The sequence below is a fragment of the Tauraco erythrolophus genome, chromosome 2 (assembly GCF_009769465.1).
Source record: "Tauraco erythrolophus isolate bTauEry1 chromosome 2, bTauEry1.pri, whole genome shotgun sequence".
NCBI lineage: Eukaryota > Metazoa > Chordata > Aves > Musophagiformes > Musophagidae > Tauraco > Tauraco erythrolophus.
In genome coordinates this window covers 44,563,108-44,580,472 of record NC_141466.1, presented here as the reverse complement: position 1 = coordinate 44,580,472, position 17,365 = coordinate 44,563,108, and the positions used below count along the sequence as shown (strand labels likewise).

Below are 17,365 nucleotides of genomic sequence, written 5' to 3'. Positions count from 1 at the left end.
ATGCCTTTCATACATGGTATATAAATGTGAGTTTAACATGGAGAAAATAACTGCTGACACACAAAACTTTATATATAATTTAATATGATCTAGTATGTGCAATTTAGTGTTTTATTAAACAAATACAGTAGCTAATCAAAATCTGTTTGCTGATAATAGGAAATTACATTAAAGCCTATGTTCCTATGGTAATTATTGGTCATCTGAAATGATATATGCCCTAAAACATAATGCAGAAAATCATCTCCCTGTGAAGTAAGAAATACAATAGAAATAAAGTTAAGGGACACGTTTATTTCGGAGCTTTCTGCAAGCAAAATTGCTTTGATACAAAATGAGTTCAATGATACAGTGCTACCATCCACTCAAGCAAAAGAAAACCTCACATTTACATGAATGCACTTTATATTGATATTCTTACAGAATAATAGTTCAAATATCCAGAATGTGTCTGGCCTCATTGAAAGCAATGGCACAGAAACGCTGCAAGGTATTGGAGTATCATATTACTGGCGAGTGCTTAATTAACTCGGTGAGTTCTCTGAGAGATGCTGTATAAATAAGGGTACTGTGAACGTGGGTTGGTATTCCTTAGTAGTTTCGACGTACGTCCTTTAGTGTTTGTTTAGTTGGCTCAAAATGTGTAATTGTGTCTTTTGGCTTTTTAGTATTCTCTTTTTCTTTTTTAAAGAAAAATCATGAGGTATCCTTTACCGTTAACTAATGACATAGTGATAGGCCTATTTTATTCAGGTTGCAGAGACTTACTGTACATTCAGTACACTGTACATTCGGCAATTATTTTTAGTGTACTTTCTACACTTTACTGTGTACAACTGTTAGTTTACATTAAAACCCTTCCCCCTTCTCACAGGATATGGCATAAACAAAAACAAATCTGACAAAAATTATACACATAAAATAAGAAGACAAATACACAAATAAGGCCATCTGCAGAATTAAAAATCCACCTCTTGCGATATTTCACAATAATTTCTACATAATATTTTACATCTTACCAACTTAAATACTTAACGTAAAAGGAAAAGACCTTTATGGAGCCAATCATATTATCTCTTCGAGGACTTGTCCAATTTGCTGGCTAGTGGCCTTCTCTGGGGAGTTGGAATTTTAGAAGGCTTGGCTGATCCTGGCCGAGAACCTGCTCGGGGTGTCGGTCTGCTTGTAGCAGGAACAGTCTCTGACATATCTGAGCATACTGACTGGATTTCTGAAATGTCAAAGTCAGATGCATCACTGCCTCGGCGGCTACTTGACCTGCTGCCAGCCTTGCTGCCTGCTCGGCTTCCAGGTCTGCTTGGAGTTGTTCTCGTTTCTAGAAAGAGAAAAGATATCCATCAGTATTAGAGGTAAGGATGGAAAAGGTGTGCAGGTCTCTCCTAGATCTTTGGCAACCCCCAAAATTCCTCATTGCACAAACTAAACTTTAGACCTCTGCCAGGCAAGCTAGACGATGATCAAAGTTCCTCTTGGTATTAAATAAAAGCATAAAACAGTGGCATACATCTCACTAAAGAGAAAGAAACGTGAGATCAAATGCTGAGACATAGTTAATTTGTCACTAGCACATCTCCTTAAAAACGTATTATTATCATGGCATGCATTGTATATTCACTCAACAGCCAGACTCTTTCTTTCTCCTGCCATTTCCTCAGCTATGAATTGGAAGAATTCAGCATCTGGCCTCTTCATGCATTCAGGATTTCTCAATATATGTACCTTGGAGATGCAAATATCCCAAGTGTGTACCCCTCTTTTTTTAATAATCAAACTCATATAGTTGAAAGCTGCAAGTAAACAAGGGCAGTGTAAACATTCTCCCAAACAAAGGGCTGAGTAAATGAGCTCTCAGCAAGCCTGCTTAAGTGAAAGCCTGCCCAGACAATGTGCCATGAAGAAAAACCACAATGAAGAATCTTAAACAGAAAAACATTAATGTGGTTTTTCATAATTTTCCAATTACTTATTGAATCTTTTTGATCTTGACAAAGCTGGTTCCCTGTACATGTGAAGAACATCAAGTTGAAACTGAAATCTTAGGTGGCTCATTTTTCAAATCACCTATAACTTAAAGACATATACTCTTTGAACAGGATTTTCCAGTACTGCTGCTCAGTGTGCTCTGCACGGCTTAAGATGTGAGGGAAAGCCAGTGGAGCTATCTCCTGTTCCAACTACCTAGCCCTCTCCCTTATACAGAGCTGCTCTGAGGATCCAAGAAGAGCATAGCTTCACCGCTTTCTATTGTCATATACTGTTTTAAAAATCTCTATGATATTCCATTAATAAGGTCACCTACAGCGACTCCCTGCAGTTGTTCTTTCAAAAGAAACAGACAAGTCATGGTTCAGTGACCCCTTTACTCCATCACAGTTGAGCATAACTTGAAGACTGTGGAGAACTGAACCCTTTCTGTTGAAGTAGATGCTTCTTCTCTAGTTCCTTAGGCAGATACATTGGAGATACCATTGTCAAGAAGGTTGCAGTCATGAGTTTGCGCATCCAGAGCCGAACACACCTGCTGTGCAATCATGTGAATGGAGGACCATTACCCTGATTCTGTGCACCCTTCGCAATACTAACGTAGAGACAGTAGGAGTTTCACTCCTTCCCACTCTTCTATCATCTCTCTCACACCCTAACGTGACCCAAAATATTCAGGTGGAAAAAAAAGCAAGCAGCAGATCAAGCTCCAAAGTCAGGATACTCACCTGCAAACTGAGCTCTAACTCTGGTAGCTGCTGTTGACAGGATGCCACTGCCTTCTCCAGAGTGGAAACCCTTCCCTGACAGATATCCTGGCAGTCTCAGTTTACTTCCTTGAATTGGTGTTCCCTATGCAAACAAACAAAAAGATACTTTTGTTTTGATTGTCACTACTGAAGATAAGGTCTGGTATTAGGTAGTACACAGCTTAGAATACCATTATCATAACAACATTCACTGTGAATCTGAAATACTGGTTTGAGTCACTATGGACATTTTTCATGACCTGAAGTTTTGAACATTCCTTTAGCAGTTAGTATTTGAAGTAGTCCAAGTGTGAAACAACAAAATATCACTACAACAGTCTGCTTAACATTTTAGCATTCTTTGTGTGTATTTCAATGCATATAAAGAAAGAAAGGTGCTACCTTTTTATAATTAGTCAAGCACATAAGAGTAGTTGATGGCACATGATTTAAACAGAGACAAGTTGTTAAGGTTTTATGTCTGCATAGTTTGACTTCCCACCATTTTGACTGTGGTTATAGGTGGTGAATACATTTGTTTCAATTTTATAAATATTTTGATGGAAAACCAAAACTATCCAATTTCATAACCTTTTGCTAGAAAAAAAGCAGAAAAAAAGACATAGAACTAATTAAAAAAGTTCTTGTTGTCAATATATGGTCTGAAATGTCTCTACTCCATAGTCTTACCCTGCCTGCTTTCTCATTTCTGAAATGAAACGATTTTTGATTTCCAATCTGCCCCAAAGGGAATATTTCTTTCAAAGCCACAAGAATTAAATCCTCAAATCTCAAAATGCGTGTAACATACTAGATAGGAGGTGTATGCAAATAAGAGGAAAACTACACTATGACTATTTATTTAATCGACACAAAAATACTAGGTAAATATCCAAAAAGAAGAACAAACATTTCAGTGATGAATGCAGCACACTGAGTGGCCTGAATCCCAGGATCCTGTCCCTTTGATTCCCAAACAGTGGTGGGGTAGCACTAAGTACAGAAAACTAAGATCCAGAGGAGTGTGTTGGGAGCTGCCTAGAGCTTAGGACGGAGCAGAGGCCCAGCAGGAGCCTGCCTGGCAGCGGCCAGCTCGGATCGCTTCTGGCACTTCTGAACAAAAGAGCATCAAAGGTGCTACAGAGCAGACAACCTGCTGGCTCTGACAGGGATGGTCACGATTAGTTAAACTCTCTTTAAAGCCAAGCATAAGTGCTTAACGTCCAGCCAGCCACACTTTGGAAATCTCTGCTATACAGAGACTGCTCGGGAGGATAAGGAGAAAGGGAACGCTCTCCATTGCCCCTCCTGAAGCTGCTGTGCTTTGGGCAAGGCATTGGGATAGAATCACTGGTGCAAGAATAAAAAGACTTCAAGCTTGTTCTTCAGTTTAGCCCTAAACCCAAACGCAGTCTACACATAAAACACGTGACTGCTCTCTTGGGCAGAAAACGCTGCAGAACGCCTCAGAAATTCATTGCAACCTGCCTCACCCCAGTCGTTCCATTTATAATCTTAAACCATGGTGGCTGACATAAAAGAAACTCCCTGAAAGTACTGGCGGTTGTAAGAACAGGTGAGAAATACAGTGCCTCCATTTGAAATCAATGCCAAGTGTTTTCACTTCATTGTAATTAAACGAAAACCACAGCTTTCCATGTCTATAAACCCTTTAAAGTACCATCAATTAATCTTACAATCCGGTTACCAGCTATGAGATGAAAGAAAACACAGGAATATATTAGGAACTGACAACTGACTCGACTTTGTCCTACTGTTAATCGCTCTAAGCAACAGCCCCCCGTGCTCAGAGCACCACACCCCCCCACACCCACGCCCGCAGCGTGCGCAAGTAACGCGCCCACTCGCACGGGAGGAGGGAGAGAAAAGTTCATTATGCAGCTTCGAGCAAAGCCACGCCAAGGTCACCTAAGCTTAGGTGACACAGGAATAGCAACAGGCACCAAAGCGCAGGTACGTGAAAAGCAGATAGAAGAGAGGTGATGGCAGCACAAGCTTCCCCTCACCGAGCCCTCCATCTAACCCAGGGCAAAAGCAACTCCTGCAAGTGACAAGTCAGTCTGCAGTCTGATCCAGCTGCAACCTTTTCACTGACTGCAATGACATTAGAGGAGACACTTTGGCTCCAAGCCCATTCAAATTCTGGACATACAGCTTGATTGCCAGCACGATCCTAATTGCTATACTAGCAGTTTCTACATAAGTCATGAGCTGGAACTAAGAACAAAGCTCGTTTCCTGTTAAATCACCAAATAGCTATCTTATTAGAGCAACGATTGGTCACTACCGCCCTAAATTAAGCTTTCAGTTATTGGAAAGATTTCTGTATCACAGTCAGTCTTTTGTGCCATCTTCCTCACAGTGGTAGGGTATTTCTTCATTTAATGGTTTTGTGCTGGAGATCATAATTTATTAACCTCATTCCTGCAGTTCATGAATATTACAGTACTTTATGAACTCAAAGTAAACAATTTTAGGAAAGAAACTTGCAAAGTATACAAACCGCTTCATTAAAACAAACAGTTCTTTTTCACATTTGCTCATCCAGTTCATTGCATACTATTACAACTTAATAACCATTTGCACTTCAACAGAAATTCACTGAGGCTCGGTTTTCCTAAAAGTCAAAAACTGTAACAAATAGAACATCAAAAAAAAGACTTAGAAGAAAAAAAAAAGAAAGAAATAATTTGACAAAGGTCTAAAGTAAAGACAGTGCATTAATACGCAACGGATGCTGCAGCTTTGAAGCACTGAAACTCTAGTGGCTGTTAGTGAAGTGACAGTTTTAGTGAAGAAAGGTCATTAGACTAGAATCTCTGTCCTTACTGTACCTCTGCAGATGACCCTTGATAGTCTGAGGATTCTGGTGGCTTAGAAGGAGTTGACGTTTTGCTGTTTGTCAACCATGGTTTACCATAGTTGCGTGTTAAATGATGGGGTGTCTGTATGAAACAATGGTAAATCAAAATATGAAGGACAGTAGGATGGAAAACAATGTCATGGCGAAGGATACCCAGGCTTTCACAGGAAGATCAAATCTCATAGAAGAAATAAAAACTAAGTAGAAAGAGTTGATAGCAAATGTTCTGAAATGAAGAGATGGCAGAGCTTATTTTTTAAATGAAACTGAGAGGTTCATTGCTCTTTCAGAGTTTATTCCCAAATTGCTGGTTAGCTCGTTCAGCACCTTAAAGAATTCTTCTATTTCTCTGTTGCAACCACGCAGTAGAGGAAATATACTGAAAAGACTTGTCAGATTCTCCCCAGATTATGAAATAAAATTGAGATACTTCTCCTCTATCAGCTAAGGAAAGCATCAATACTGTTGGAGCAAGAAAAAAAAAATCTATACCCCATTTGTTAAACAGTGCAGTTTTGTACATTTTTCCTTACCTTCGGCGTACTTGTAGCAACCGCTTGTGGGGCAGCTGCCTGGCCAGCTTGACTTGACAGAGAAGCAGATCTGTTGGGAGAAGCACCCCTTGAAGAGGGTCGTGACCTACGGCCCCTTGGTCGGAAAGCTGTCATGCTCTGACTGGCACCATCTGCCAAAATGAACTTTTCACGCAGCTCCACATTTGTCCTCCCTTTAGCTGCAGCAAAGAAAGGTGTTGCTTTAGTCAGATATGAAAATTGTCACAAGGCTGTTTTATTGTCATTTTTGCCATGCCAACTCCAACACGTTTTAACAATAAATAAAATGCATTATTGTGTAATGCATTTATTTTGGACACAGAATAGTTATGCGCAGAACTCGCTTATTCTAATACTTTATGCCAGCAGGAATGAACCACTGTCAAAGGAAGTCAGCGTGATAATGGAATGCTCAACGTGCTAAATCATTGTTAATCAATCAACTATTAATACATAGACACAACCTGATGAGCAGTTTTGCTAACTCTACAGCTACTCATAATAAATAATACTTGCTTGGATGTTCCAGAAGAAATTGCTAAGTAAAAATTACACGAAAGCAGCAAATATATTTATTCAAAACTATGAAGTTATGTAGTTTGGCAACATGCAGTGATGAACATAAAATCCAAACTATAATGAGGTGATTGGTGGCTAAGCACTCACACACATATACAAACACACACAGGAGAGAATGTTCTGCAAGAACAGATGCAAGACATGTTAGCATTTAACTGTGTCAATGTGAACGAACAATTCTTTTTGAAACACTCGTCAAGCGCGTCAAAAAAAAAAAACTAGCTCGCAAAGCACCAGCCCATGTAGGAGGAACACATTAAGCTAAATGTGATGGGTGAAGCATATTGTTAAAAGTATATATATTTAAGAAGTGGGAAGGAAATGAAGAGAGAGGAGAAGAGGAGGAGGAGACAAAGAGAGGGGTTTGCCAACCTATAGTAGGCTGAGTGGTAATTGAAGAGTTTGATTCCGAACGTAACATTTTACTCCCGTGATGATGAACTAGAAAAAATGACACAGGACATGGGTCACATTAAAGAAAATCGTTAGCAAGAGAAGAAATCAAGTACAGCAGCTGCATATGCAAGAGACTTGGAGCACCAGGCCAAAAGACAGGACTCAGAGCAAAAGCTGTCTCTAAGTGCTCTGAGGTGAGTTCTCAAAGATCTCCTAGGCAAAAAGGAAATAGTGCCTGTATAGACTCAGCTGCAGTCCCAAGTACACTTGTGTAACAACGGTCTTTATCTGCTGACATGAAGAAGTAATATAAGCTAAAATGATTTTATATATCTACATCCAATACTTTCAAACCTGTTTATGACAACAGTTCTTTGAAATGTGATTTATCTGAACACGCGAGAAGCCCTTGGGGGAAATGCAGATTTGCTAGGCAAAGTGCTTCAAGTAATGTCTGAACCTGCACCACTGACATTCATGACTACTCTGCATCACTGACGTCAACAAGACTGGGACTTTAGGTACCAACGCACAACGTCCAGCGTCTGGATGATTTTACAGAGATCGGCTTTCCTTTAGACCCACTTATCTGCTTGTGTATTTCCATGAAAAAGGGATAAAGTACTATAGAAAATACTATAGAGGTACATGGACTATAAGGTTTATTAAAGAAGACGGGATAAAGTTTCAAAGGACTCTTAATCTGAGGACAGTAATAAGGAATTCCAATAAATTAATTAGATAGCTATTAAGAATTGTATCTTTCAGTGTCAACCCAAGTAGGAATTGCAACAGTCTACCTGTCAATAGGCCTGAGAAAAAACGTTTGGGATACATCAAAACTAACCAAGTCAACCCTTCAGTGAAGTCAGATAACTTTGAGGCACATTTCATTTTCCATTTCCTTGCACTTTTGAGGAATATGAGTAGAAAGCTACAAAGTAAGGATGGCTCTGCAGGCATAAATGACTCTCCTACAGTACAGGTTCAGAATCAGGTGCTAAATTTCAGTTAGACCTCTGGTCCAACACCAATAAATGTAATATTACTATTACATTTCTTTAATAAACAATACATGCAATATGTTCGTAAGCAAAAGGACTATTTTTAATACTGCTGAAAAACTCACAGATGTCATCACAAGATTATGACAGCTCTTTTATGATACTTTGATAATAAGTTTTATGGGTACCTTTTCAGCCTGTAGACAAAGGTTTCTAAGCCTTAGCGGCACGCTGTCAGCCCTTAAGGGGTTTTGTGGTAGCTTCTTTTTGGATTTAACAGGGTTTTGTGGTAAGTTCTTTTTGGATTTAACATCCTTGACTTAGCATGACGCTTGCAACAAATACCTCCCCGCCCTCTCAAGGCCTGTATCAAACTGCTTAAAAACCTTGGTCCCAAAGTAGAAGCTGTGTGAGATAGCTGATCCTGGAGTAAGGTCTACAGGACAGTTGATGTCTCTGTCTCTACTAGTGCACTTGCCTCTCCTGAACTCCTCCGTGCTTTCTCGCACTATTATAATATTGACTGTGATTCTACAGAAGCCCTGAGAGGTAAAAATGTAGTAAATTTAATGCTGCTAGTGAAAAGGCTGGAATTACCTAGTTACAGAATGTCAGCTCACTTGGAACACAGTCATTGTTACACCGTGCAATTTTACTGCTCTGGCTAGTATTTAACTTGTATCTCTCCCAGTCCCTTCACAAATGGCTTCTTTCCTATCTCCAACTGCTCCTCCAAGAACGGTGCCAGACAAAGCCCACTTTCCCAATACAGAAGCAGGCTTTCCGACAAGCTCAGATGTCACTACATTGCTGGGTACTGATAAAACAATGCATTTGATACAACGCCCTGGAGGACACGGTGACAGAGCGCTCCCCGCTTCCTCAGAGCACAAAGTCCTGACCAGAGCATTTTCCACTGGCTTTGCACAAGGCTCAGGGCTCTGCAAAGTGGTTCAGGGGAGGATGCCAATGAGAAGACAAGGCTACAAAGGCAGAGCCTGAGAGCCTGGGCACAGCCACCAGCCAGAGAAGTTTTTTGTCTTCTTGTTGTTAACTCTTCAATTCTATCGCCTGATTTTGATTTACTGTCTTAAAACTCCTCTCTTGCTGAGAAGGTTTCATTGGACATTTGTGTGTGCTATTTCTGCCAAGTCATACAAGCAGCTGACATGCCACAAAATGTATCTGGGCTAAGTTCAGTTCTTAATTACACCACTCTAACGCTGGAGGAACTGCGCAGAAGACATCACAGTTACTCTAGACATACATCAGTGCAACTGAAGAGGATCTTAACCATGGGATTTGTAGTTTACAAAAACAGATCATTATGTGACATTGAGTGAGATGAAATTTACAGAACTAGCATTTTATACAACTCAATCTCCACCTTGAGACAATGAACAGTGACTGTATCCAAATAATTATCTGCATGTCCATTTTAACAGTTGTGTTACATACCCCTGCAAGGATCATTTTTCACTAAGAACTCGTCGAGCGCCATCCAGCCACCTCCGACACGAACCATGACTGTACTTCTTAGGATGCGAACAAGGCGCAGTTGTTGAGAGTCACCAAACTGCAATAAAAATCAAACAACAGTCTGAGTTTCTCAGTCATTCAGATGCAGTTCAACGCTGACAGGTTAAAAATCAGACACTTTAAAAAGTTTATTTTGCTATTTAATTATTATTAAGTGCTAGACAATCAGATTTATTTATGCAGATTATTAAAGCTGTTAAGACTTCAAATCAGATGCCGCTGCATTAATCCAAAGGAGATGGCAGGACAGTAAGAAAGAATCTCAGGTTTAATTTTATGCTTGATTCTCAAATGTCTGAGCTCGTAAAGGAAGCAAAATTAGTAATACATTATTTAATTGGTTATGATCTGCATTTGTGCAAATTAATGAAGACGTATTTGCATTATTTCACTGTTAAAATCTTAAGCAAACTCTCTTTTGCAACAGTCTAGATTTCAATGACGTCAGCTGAACAGAAGGCAGCATCGCTTAAGGCAATCAGTATATGAGCTGGAAATTCAATGCATTACGAGTATTGCACACTTCTATCAATAGATTCATTTATAGGTCTATTTTCAGGTATAGCGTTGACACTGCTCACTTACACGGAGGATGGGTTTGGGGAAGGGAACGTTAAAGCAGCAATGAATGATCAATAGCCATCAGTGCTGGCCTTTGTTATAAACTATCGGTCACTCCTCTGTCTACGTATCGAGGCTCTTCACAACTCAGAGACGTGCAACAAGCTGTTTCGCTCTAACTCATGTACCAGCCCATTCTTCCTTTGGGCTGATGGCCAGGCCTAAGGTATGTTTTGTTCTTGAAATCTGTATAATGAAACCTGTATGCAGTATCTTCATTCAAATCCGGATCAAAGAAAACATGACCAAACAGTTGACTCCACAAATCTCATGAAAACTAACCAGAAGAATCCAGTACGTTTTAGGCAATGCCACTAAAATACTTATTTTGATATCAGATCCTCAGGCCAGGTGCAGTGCACTCTCACACAAACATGCAGAGCACTCGCTGAAACCAATGGGAGTCAAATATAGATCTTTGGGACAATCTTTGACCCTTGGAGAAGGCTGGCCACAGTTCAACTGTACCTACTTGCTCCAGTGAGGGGACTGAAATGCTTTAAATGCAAACCACACAAACGCGCTCCCTACTTGCTAAATGACTTTACTTGTTTGGTACTACTTAAGCCAAGAAGAGAGAGTAAGTTTAAAGGAATATTACTTTTAGGAACCAAACAAAAGCAAAGTTTGCTACTTAATTCAATAATATTTTTTTTTGTTATAATAAGAACGTTCACATGAGCATTATTTGCAAGGGCTTTTTAATAATGCATTCAATATGTGCCAAAGAAAGAATTGTTTTATATATGTAGATCAAAGTTAAAAAAAAAGAATGGCATCCAAATTGATGCCATTTATTTTAATTGGCTTGTTTACACAGAGTATTTTTCCTAGAGGTTCTAAAGATCCTATCTTTTCTTTATTTCTTCCCCATCCCAGATTAATTCTTCTGTTAGACCCCATCAGGCAATTATACCAAGGCTCAGGTATAGCATCCTTTGGAAACTGCCTACCTAGGCTGTGGTTAATTCAGACAGTGGGGCTTCTGGATAATAACACAGATATCTATCAAAGCATTTCTCGTAACCGTAATTTCTGTTTCCTTCTTAAAATAGCCTGGATAAACTTTCCTTGAACAGTATTTACCATTGTTTCAAATAATCAGAGGTAAAAATACCGGGATAAAAATGTAAAGGAAGTCTAGCTTAAACTACAAAAAGGCCCCTTCTTGACTACAGCCAAATAATATCACTGTCACCAGAGAAGCCTCAGCTAACTTGCTGTAGGTGCTTTTTACTATGATGCTGTTCTGCACCAGTAAGAGTTAGATGCTCTCAAAAAACGTTGCATTTTCCCAGATCTGAGAGTATAGATGGCAGATAAGATTAACATAATTTCAAATAGTCTTTTCAAACAGAGGCTTGTTCTATATGTGGAAAACATTTTAAATTATTTTACTTAGATATATTGCTTGAGGCATGTGGTTACATTATCCACTCCTCATCGTGCTTTCCTCTACACTTCAACAGGCTTTGCCAGTAAATAGGAATGCAACTACATTGTCAATATCTCTAGATTTAAAATGGCTAATGCTGTTAACGCCAGCATACTCAGAATGGATTATACACATTATTGCCTTTATAAAAGCATGAATAAGATACTAATGGTATCTGGTTTGCGTAAGGTATTTCCATTCTTACCAGGCAAGCATGATTTAATGCTTTGAGAAGCTGTGTATCAGTACATACCACAGGAGTAAGTAAGCACTGGTTAGCGTTTCCTCCCCATACCACTCAACAGTGCCACAGCAGTATAACTCCCTGATGACCCAAGTGACACCAAGTATTCTTAAACACAGCTCCAACACATTAGAGACTTGCCATAGCTCTTTGAAAACACATTCGGAGAAGGAGTAGTCTGAACTGGAACAGTAAGTTTATTTTGCCTATTTCCAAAATATGTATTTAATGATTCACTGTGTTAGAACATAAAATACCAACAATCAGCTAGGTTCTTAATCAGTCTCTTTGACTGCATACAGATTTTTTTTTTTTCCCCAAAAAGAAGCATTTTTCGCCTAATTTGCAATAAATAAGTGATACGACACTGCCTATTTACCGTGATTAGCCTTTAATCTGATAGCCTAAAAAATACAACACAGAATTTTGAAGTATTCCACTATAAAACTGAAAACTGATAAAAAAAAAGTAGTTCTAAAATTGCAGTTTAAATGCTCAAGATTTTTTACTATGGGATTTGCTGCTGACTTATCCGGTTCCTTTAAAAGTAATCTCCTTAATGAGGAAAATGGCCAAAGAAAGCAGGTGAGGGATTGAAGAGGAGGGATCCTGAGACAAGGATTTAAAGAAATACCACAGCTGATCAGCAATGAATTAGCTGACGATGCAAGGATGGCAAGAAGACTGACCATTGCAAGCTTGAATCACTATGTGTTAGAAAAAAAAAATATAAAAAAATAAATTAAAAAAAAGAAACTTCATAACACATTCCACTGGTTTATACCTGATTTCCCAGGAAGAACTGATAAGAAATGAAAAATGGAAGAAAGACACGATTAGTTTACAGGAAATTCTCTATATGACTCTAGAACACATGCAAACTAACACATTAGACTTTCTAAATAAAGTATCTACATCAGAGATGAGCAGGTAGCTAGCCATTCCGGGACTGAATATTAGACAATATTCAAGGCCTTTGTTTCCTTCCCATCGCTGTTCCTGTGGTCTTTCAAAATAACCTACAAGTGTGTATTTCTTAGCCAAATATTGCATATTTTATCTGAAATTGTTCTGGTTATTGAATCTAAGGGTAGCAGATCTTTCTCTACAGTGCGATATTTATTTTTCTGGGATCTAAAAACGTTCTGCGGATATCTGACACATTTCTTATACTTCAGAGGGAACAGTGTGCTCCAATAAAATGACAAGGGAGGATAAAAGTGATTGAATACACTTTGGTGAAAGATTTTTGAAGTACAACACAATACCCCAGGAAAATATCAGTCACTGTTTTTATGAAACTAATAGAAAAATCAGCTGCAGTTTAAAAACTTTGGGCATCCAGGCAAAAAGATTAGCTTTTAAGGAGCTGTTGTATGTATACATGTATGTATGTATGTATGTATGTATGCATGCAGTTAGCTTTTAAAAATCCCCATACATTGAAAACCGTTTCTGTAGTTTCAGTGAAAATAAATGCAAGCAGCAGATTTTTTAGCCTATATATTCTAGCAAGAAAAAACCATAAAATTTAGACAAGATTAAAGCAAGAAAACATACAATTGTCACACAAAATTCCTGTAAATTAATACAGCCTAATTCCCTGCATAAACCATGTCATATGAAGAATCTTTAAGCTGAAAGAACTAAGAAGGTCCTGAGAAGACTTACCCTGTACTTGTTATCTCCAATCTGTTCCACTTGAAACCGTTTTGCACATTTACATTTAGCTACCTGCCTTGTAACCTGCAAAAAACCACAACTGGTTAATTACTTTACAGATAATATCACATTTCTAAAGATCTGTGGAACTGTAAACTTCAAATTACATAGGAGTGAAAATAAAAATATTTATTAAAGAATGTGACCTCAGTAGACTGCAGTAGAATCTAAGAAAGCAGAGAATGTACCTCATCTTCAATTTTATCAGCATCTGTGAGAGGCTTGTATGCATCCTTGTTTGGATGAAGAGCTGCTACAAATTCATAATAGTCAATATATCCATCACCATCTCTATCAAAAATGTCTGCAACAGCACTCATTTCAAGTCGACTTGTTGGGAATTCTGTAAGACAAAGACAAAAACCAAAAGCTAAGTTTTTTGGCTCTTCAATCTTACAATGAAAGGCTTTATCAGAAATACTAAAAGGTTTTTAGGCACTAGGTGACAGATAATGCTTATCAAAAAAACAAGGACATTCAAAAGAGCGAAGGAATCTTTCTGAAAAAACCCCAATCTGGATCTCCAGTGTTACCTAGATATTGGACTAAAATGAATACCATAGCGTGGCTTTAAAAGAGACACAGAAGCGAGGGCACAGATTAAACTGTAAGATACATGGGGGTTTTTTAACATTTTGACCTTCAAAGTGCATAAAATACCACAGATTAACAAGATAAATTGTTAGTGAGGAAAGGTCAAGCGAGAATTTCACTGCTAATCAAATTTGGAATGTGAGGCCTTCCCACTGCAGAAACATGCATGGTGTTTCATGAAATCCTTCTTCGGATCCAGTTCACAGCAGCAGAATATGAACCCACACAGAGATTCCCTATGAAATGGTCAAAGAAAACATCAAGATGGTGAAAATGGATTAGATCGTGAGTATTTAGCAGTTGTAACAAGTTGATACCAATTGAATTAAATGAGTAAGCTGTTTAACCTCTTGGTAGTATCAGGGTTTTTTCATGAACTTCTGCCAATTTACACAAAACAGCAATGTCCACGTACAGTGACAATATAGTTGCATTTCCTAAAGCAGGGGAAAAATATATACACTACAGTATTCTCCTCCTGAATAACTTTTAACATGATATGCTAAAAGCAGCCCAATTCTCAGTCTTCACTGCTCAAAGTAAAAAGTCTCCATGATCTGAAGATAAAGGATTGTTTTAAGTAGTAGGCCCTTATTATGAGTCAGTTGCCAAAGGGAAACGTGATCACACACAGACATGATGTGGAAGGCTTACGTTAACACCAACAGAGCATACCTAAGGAATACCAATCCATAAAAAAAGCTAGGAAAACTCCTTTCCTAGTCTGACTGCTTGACATTTTGATCCTCATTATATAGGTATATGAACATGGTCGTGGTTCATGGAAACATAGTTTTCAAAAGTTACATGGTTTCCTTCAATAATTGAAACTATTTCATGTAAATTCTTTAATAAAAATCATACAATCATATGGGCTGATTTTGAAAATTATCTATAGGTTTTACAAGGTACATTTTACTATTCTGACTAATCAATGAAAAGTAATTGCTGAGTGGCTAGTGTGCTATAGAAATGACAATCCAACTCCAGTAAACCAGTAAACTATTAATTAGTGAATAATATAAATTCACTGATCTGATTCAAAATGTAAAAGAACTAGAAGCAGTTTATAGAATCTAAAAATATTTTCAAGTAAAATAATTAAATTTTAAATTAATCACAATTAATGGCATCAAAAGGGAAATCCGTGACCTTCTAACACAATAAACCGTATAAGGTACACTACATAGACAATAAGACTTCATGAGATGTTTGTTGCAAGTTAAACATAAAGTTTATTTTAAAACTTACTTGAAGAAAGAATTCCATCGATAAATTCCTGCCTTGTTATCTTTCCATCCTGATCTTTATCAATCCTCCTAAAGAAGTCCATCACACGAGACTTCTTATGGTTCATCCATCGCATGTATTTTTTCCTCCAAATATCAAAATCAAAGTTGGCAAATTCTCTCAGCTTAATAAAAAAGAGAAAGAACTTTTTTGTTGAAATCACTCACTCTAGAAAAATCAAGGAGAGACACCATCTGCGTTCTTTTCAATAATTGGTTCTTTGAGGACCTATATAAACATTTAAACCATCTTAAGCCTCCTCACATTTAAAATGAGAGTGACAGCTTTTAAAGCACATGTACCACTGTGTTTTCAGTTAGCTGTATCATACAATATAATACAACAAATACGTAAATTGTTTATAGTATTTACAATTTAACCTAGGGTAAATGAAATCATGCAAAAAGTATGTATATTCTGTACAGTTCTGTTCTGACCTCTTCGAGTCTGTCCAAAGCATCATTAAGTTTTCTCCTTCTTTCCAAGGCCAGCAGCCAGACTTGTTGCCATTTGCTGACTAAAAGGTTTACTCGTGGATTCTTGGTTTCAATTTGCGCCTGGGCTGCTGACGGATATATGCCTGGTGTTGGGGAACGCTTTCCTGTTAAAACATGACAAAACATGTTAAGTCTCACCCAGTTCAAACAAACAAACAAACATTCACATGAAGGGTACTTGACCTTCCTAAAACTACTCCTTCCTGTCCCAAATAACGAGCTCATACCCTCCTACGATTCTAATGGGATTTATTTTTTTTTTTTTACCATTGCTGGGGAATGACCACATGGTGGTTAAAGTACTTTTTGTCTAGTCAGAAGCAGCTAGTCGTGGGTACGCTAGTGAAGCTGCACGGGTTAAATAAAATCTTTGCAAATCTCTCTGAGAGTTGCAAAGTAAACAACCTGATTTTAGAAGCAGGTTCCATGGATGGGTAAGTATAAAATACAATGGGTAAGTATATCTAAAAATACAAAAAGCAATTTCCACAATTGATGATTCACTTTCTATTCAACTTCACTGAACACACTTTGTAATTAGAGTCATATAATTTCATAGACAAAGTAAGGGCAAAATTTTGTCTCTACATCTTTATGTGAAAGAAGCTGTTTGCACTTTCAGATAATGGTAGATGTGCAAGTACTCAGCGTGTGCACATTCTTGGAAATTTAATAGCACGTGAAAGTCTGTACACTTTAAAAATATGTATTTAAGAAGAATAGAACAAAATTTAAAAATACAAGTCTGGTATGAGATATTTCCTCACAATGAAAAATGAGAGAGGATTAGAAAAATCAGCCAGGGGAATTTCAACCTGTTTCCCTAGAAGCTAATCAAATAGATTTGATTATTAGTAACTTCTTATAGACAGAGTGATGGTGTGTGTGACCTGCCTCAAAATACTTTATTACTTACTTCCTGCTCTCCCCTTATCAAGGACAGGAATATGAGACTGTACTGGAGTGGGTTCAAGTGCCTTTCTTTTATAGGTCTTTGTAACTTTATCCACATCAGGTTGTTTTCTGGTCATTTCCTCCATGAATGTCTGCAATCAGATAGAGGTGGTTTTAATTAACAATACACAAAAGTGACCACAGGAATGAAAAACACATACAACAGCAAAACACCAAAGTTACATGAATGGCACAGAAAGACCCTTTTACAAGAATGGCGCAGCAAGACTCTTACAATGCCAGCTTCAAAAAAAGACACAGATAAAGGTTTTGCAGGCAAAAAAGAACAGCAGTATAAG

At 38.0% G+C, this 17,365-nt stretch overlaps 1 protein-coding gene across 1 annotated transcript in view; it reads right to left on the bottom strand.

The window, feature by feature from the left end:
- Positions 1–1,070: 1,070 nt before the first annotated feature.
- DST (dystonin) overlaps positions 1,071–17,365 on the bottom strand; it is a 316,005-nt gene continuing 299,710 nt past the window's right edge. Inside the window, 12 exon segments of the mRNA XM_086608314.1 lie at positions 1,071–1,336; positions 2,733–2,856; positions 5,609–5,719; positions 6,171–6,370; positions 7,143–7,211; positions 9,629–9,746; positions 12,794–12,811; positions 13,681–13,755; positions 13,920–14,074; positions 15,577–15,739; positions 16,053–16,216; positions 17,029–17,158. Of these exon segments, the coding sequence (XP_086464440.1) occupies positions 1,071–1,336; positions 2,733–2,856; positions 5,609–5,719; positions 6,171–6,370; positions 7,143–7,211; positions 9,629–9,746; positions 12,794–12,811; positions 13,681–13,755; positions 13,920–14,074; positions 15,577–15,739; positions 16,053–16,216; positions 17,029–17,158 (1,593 nt within the window).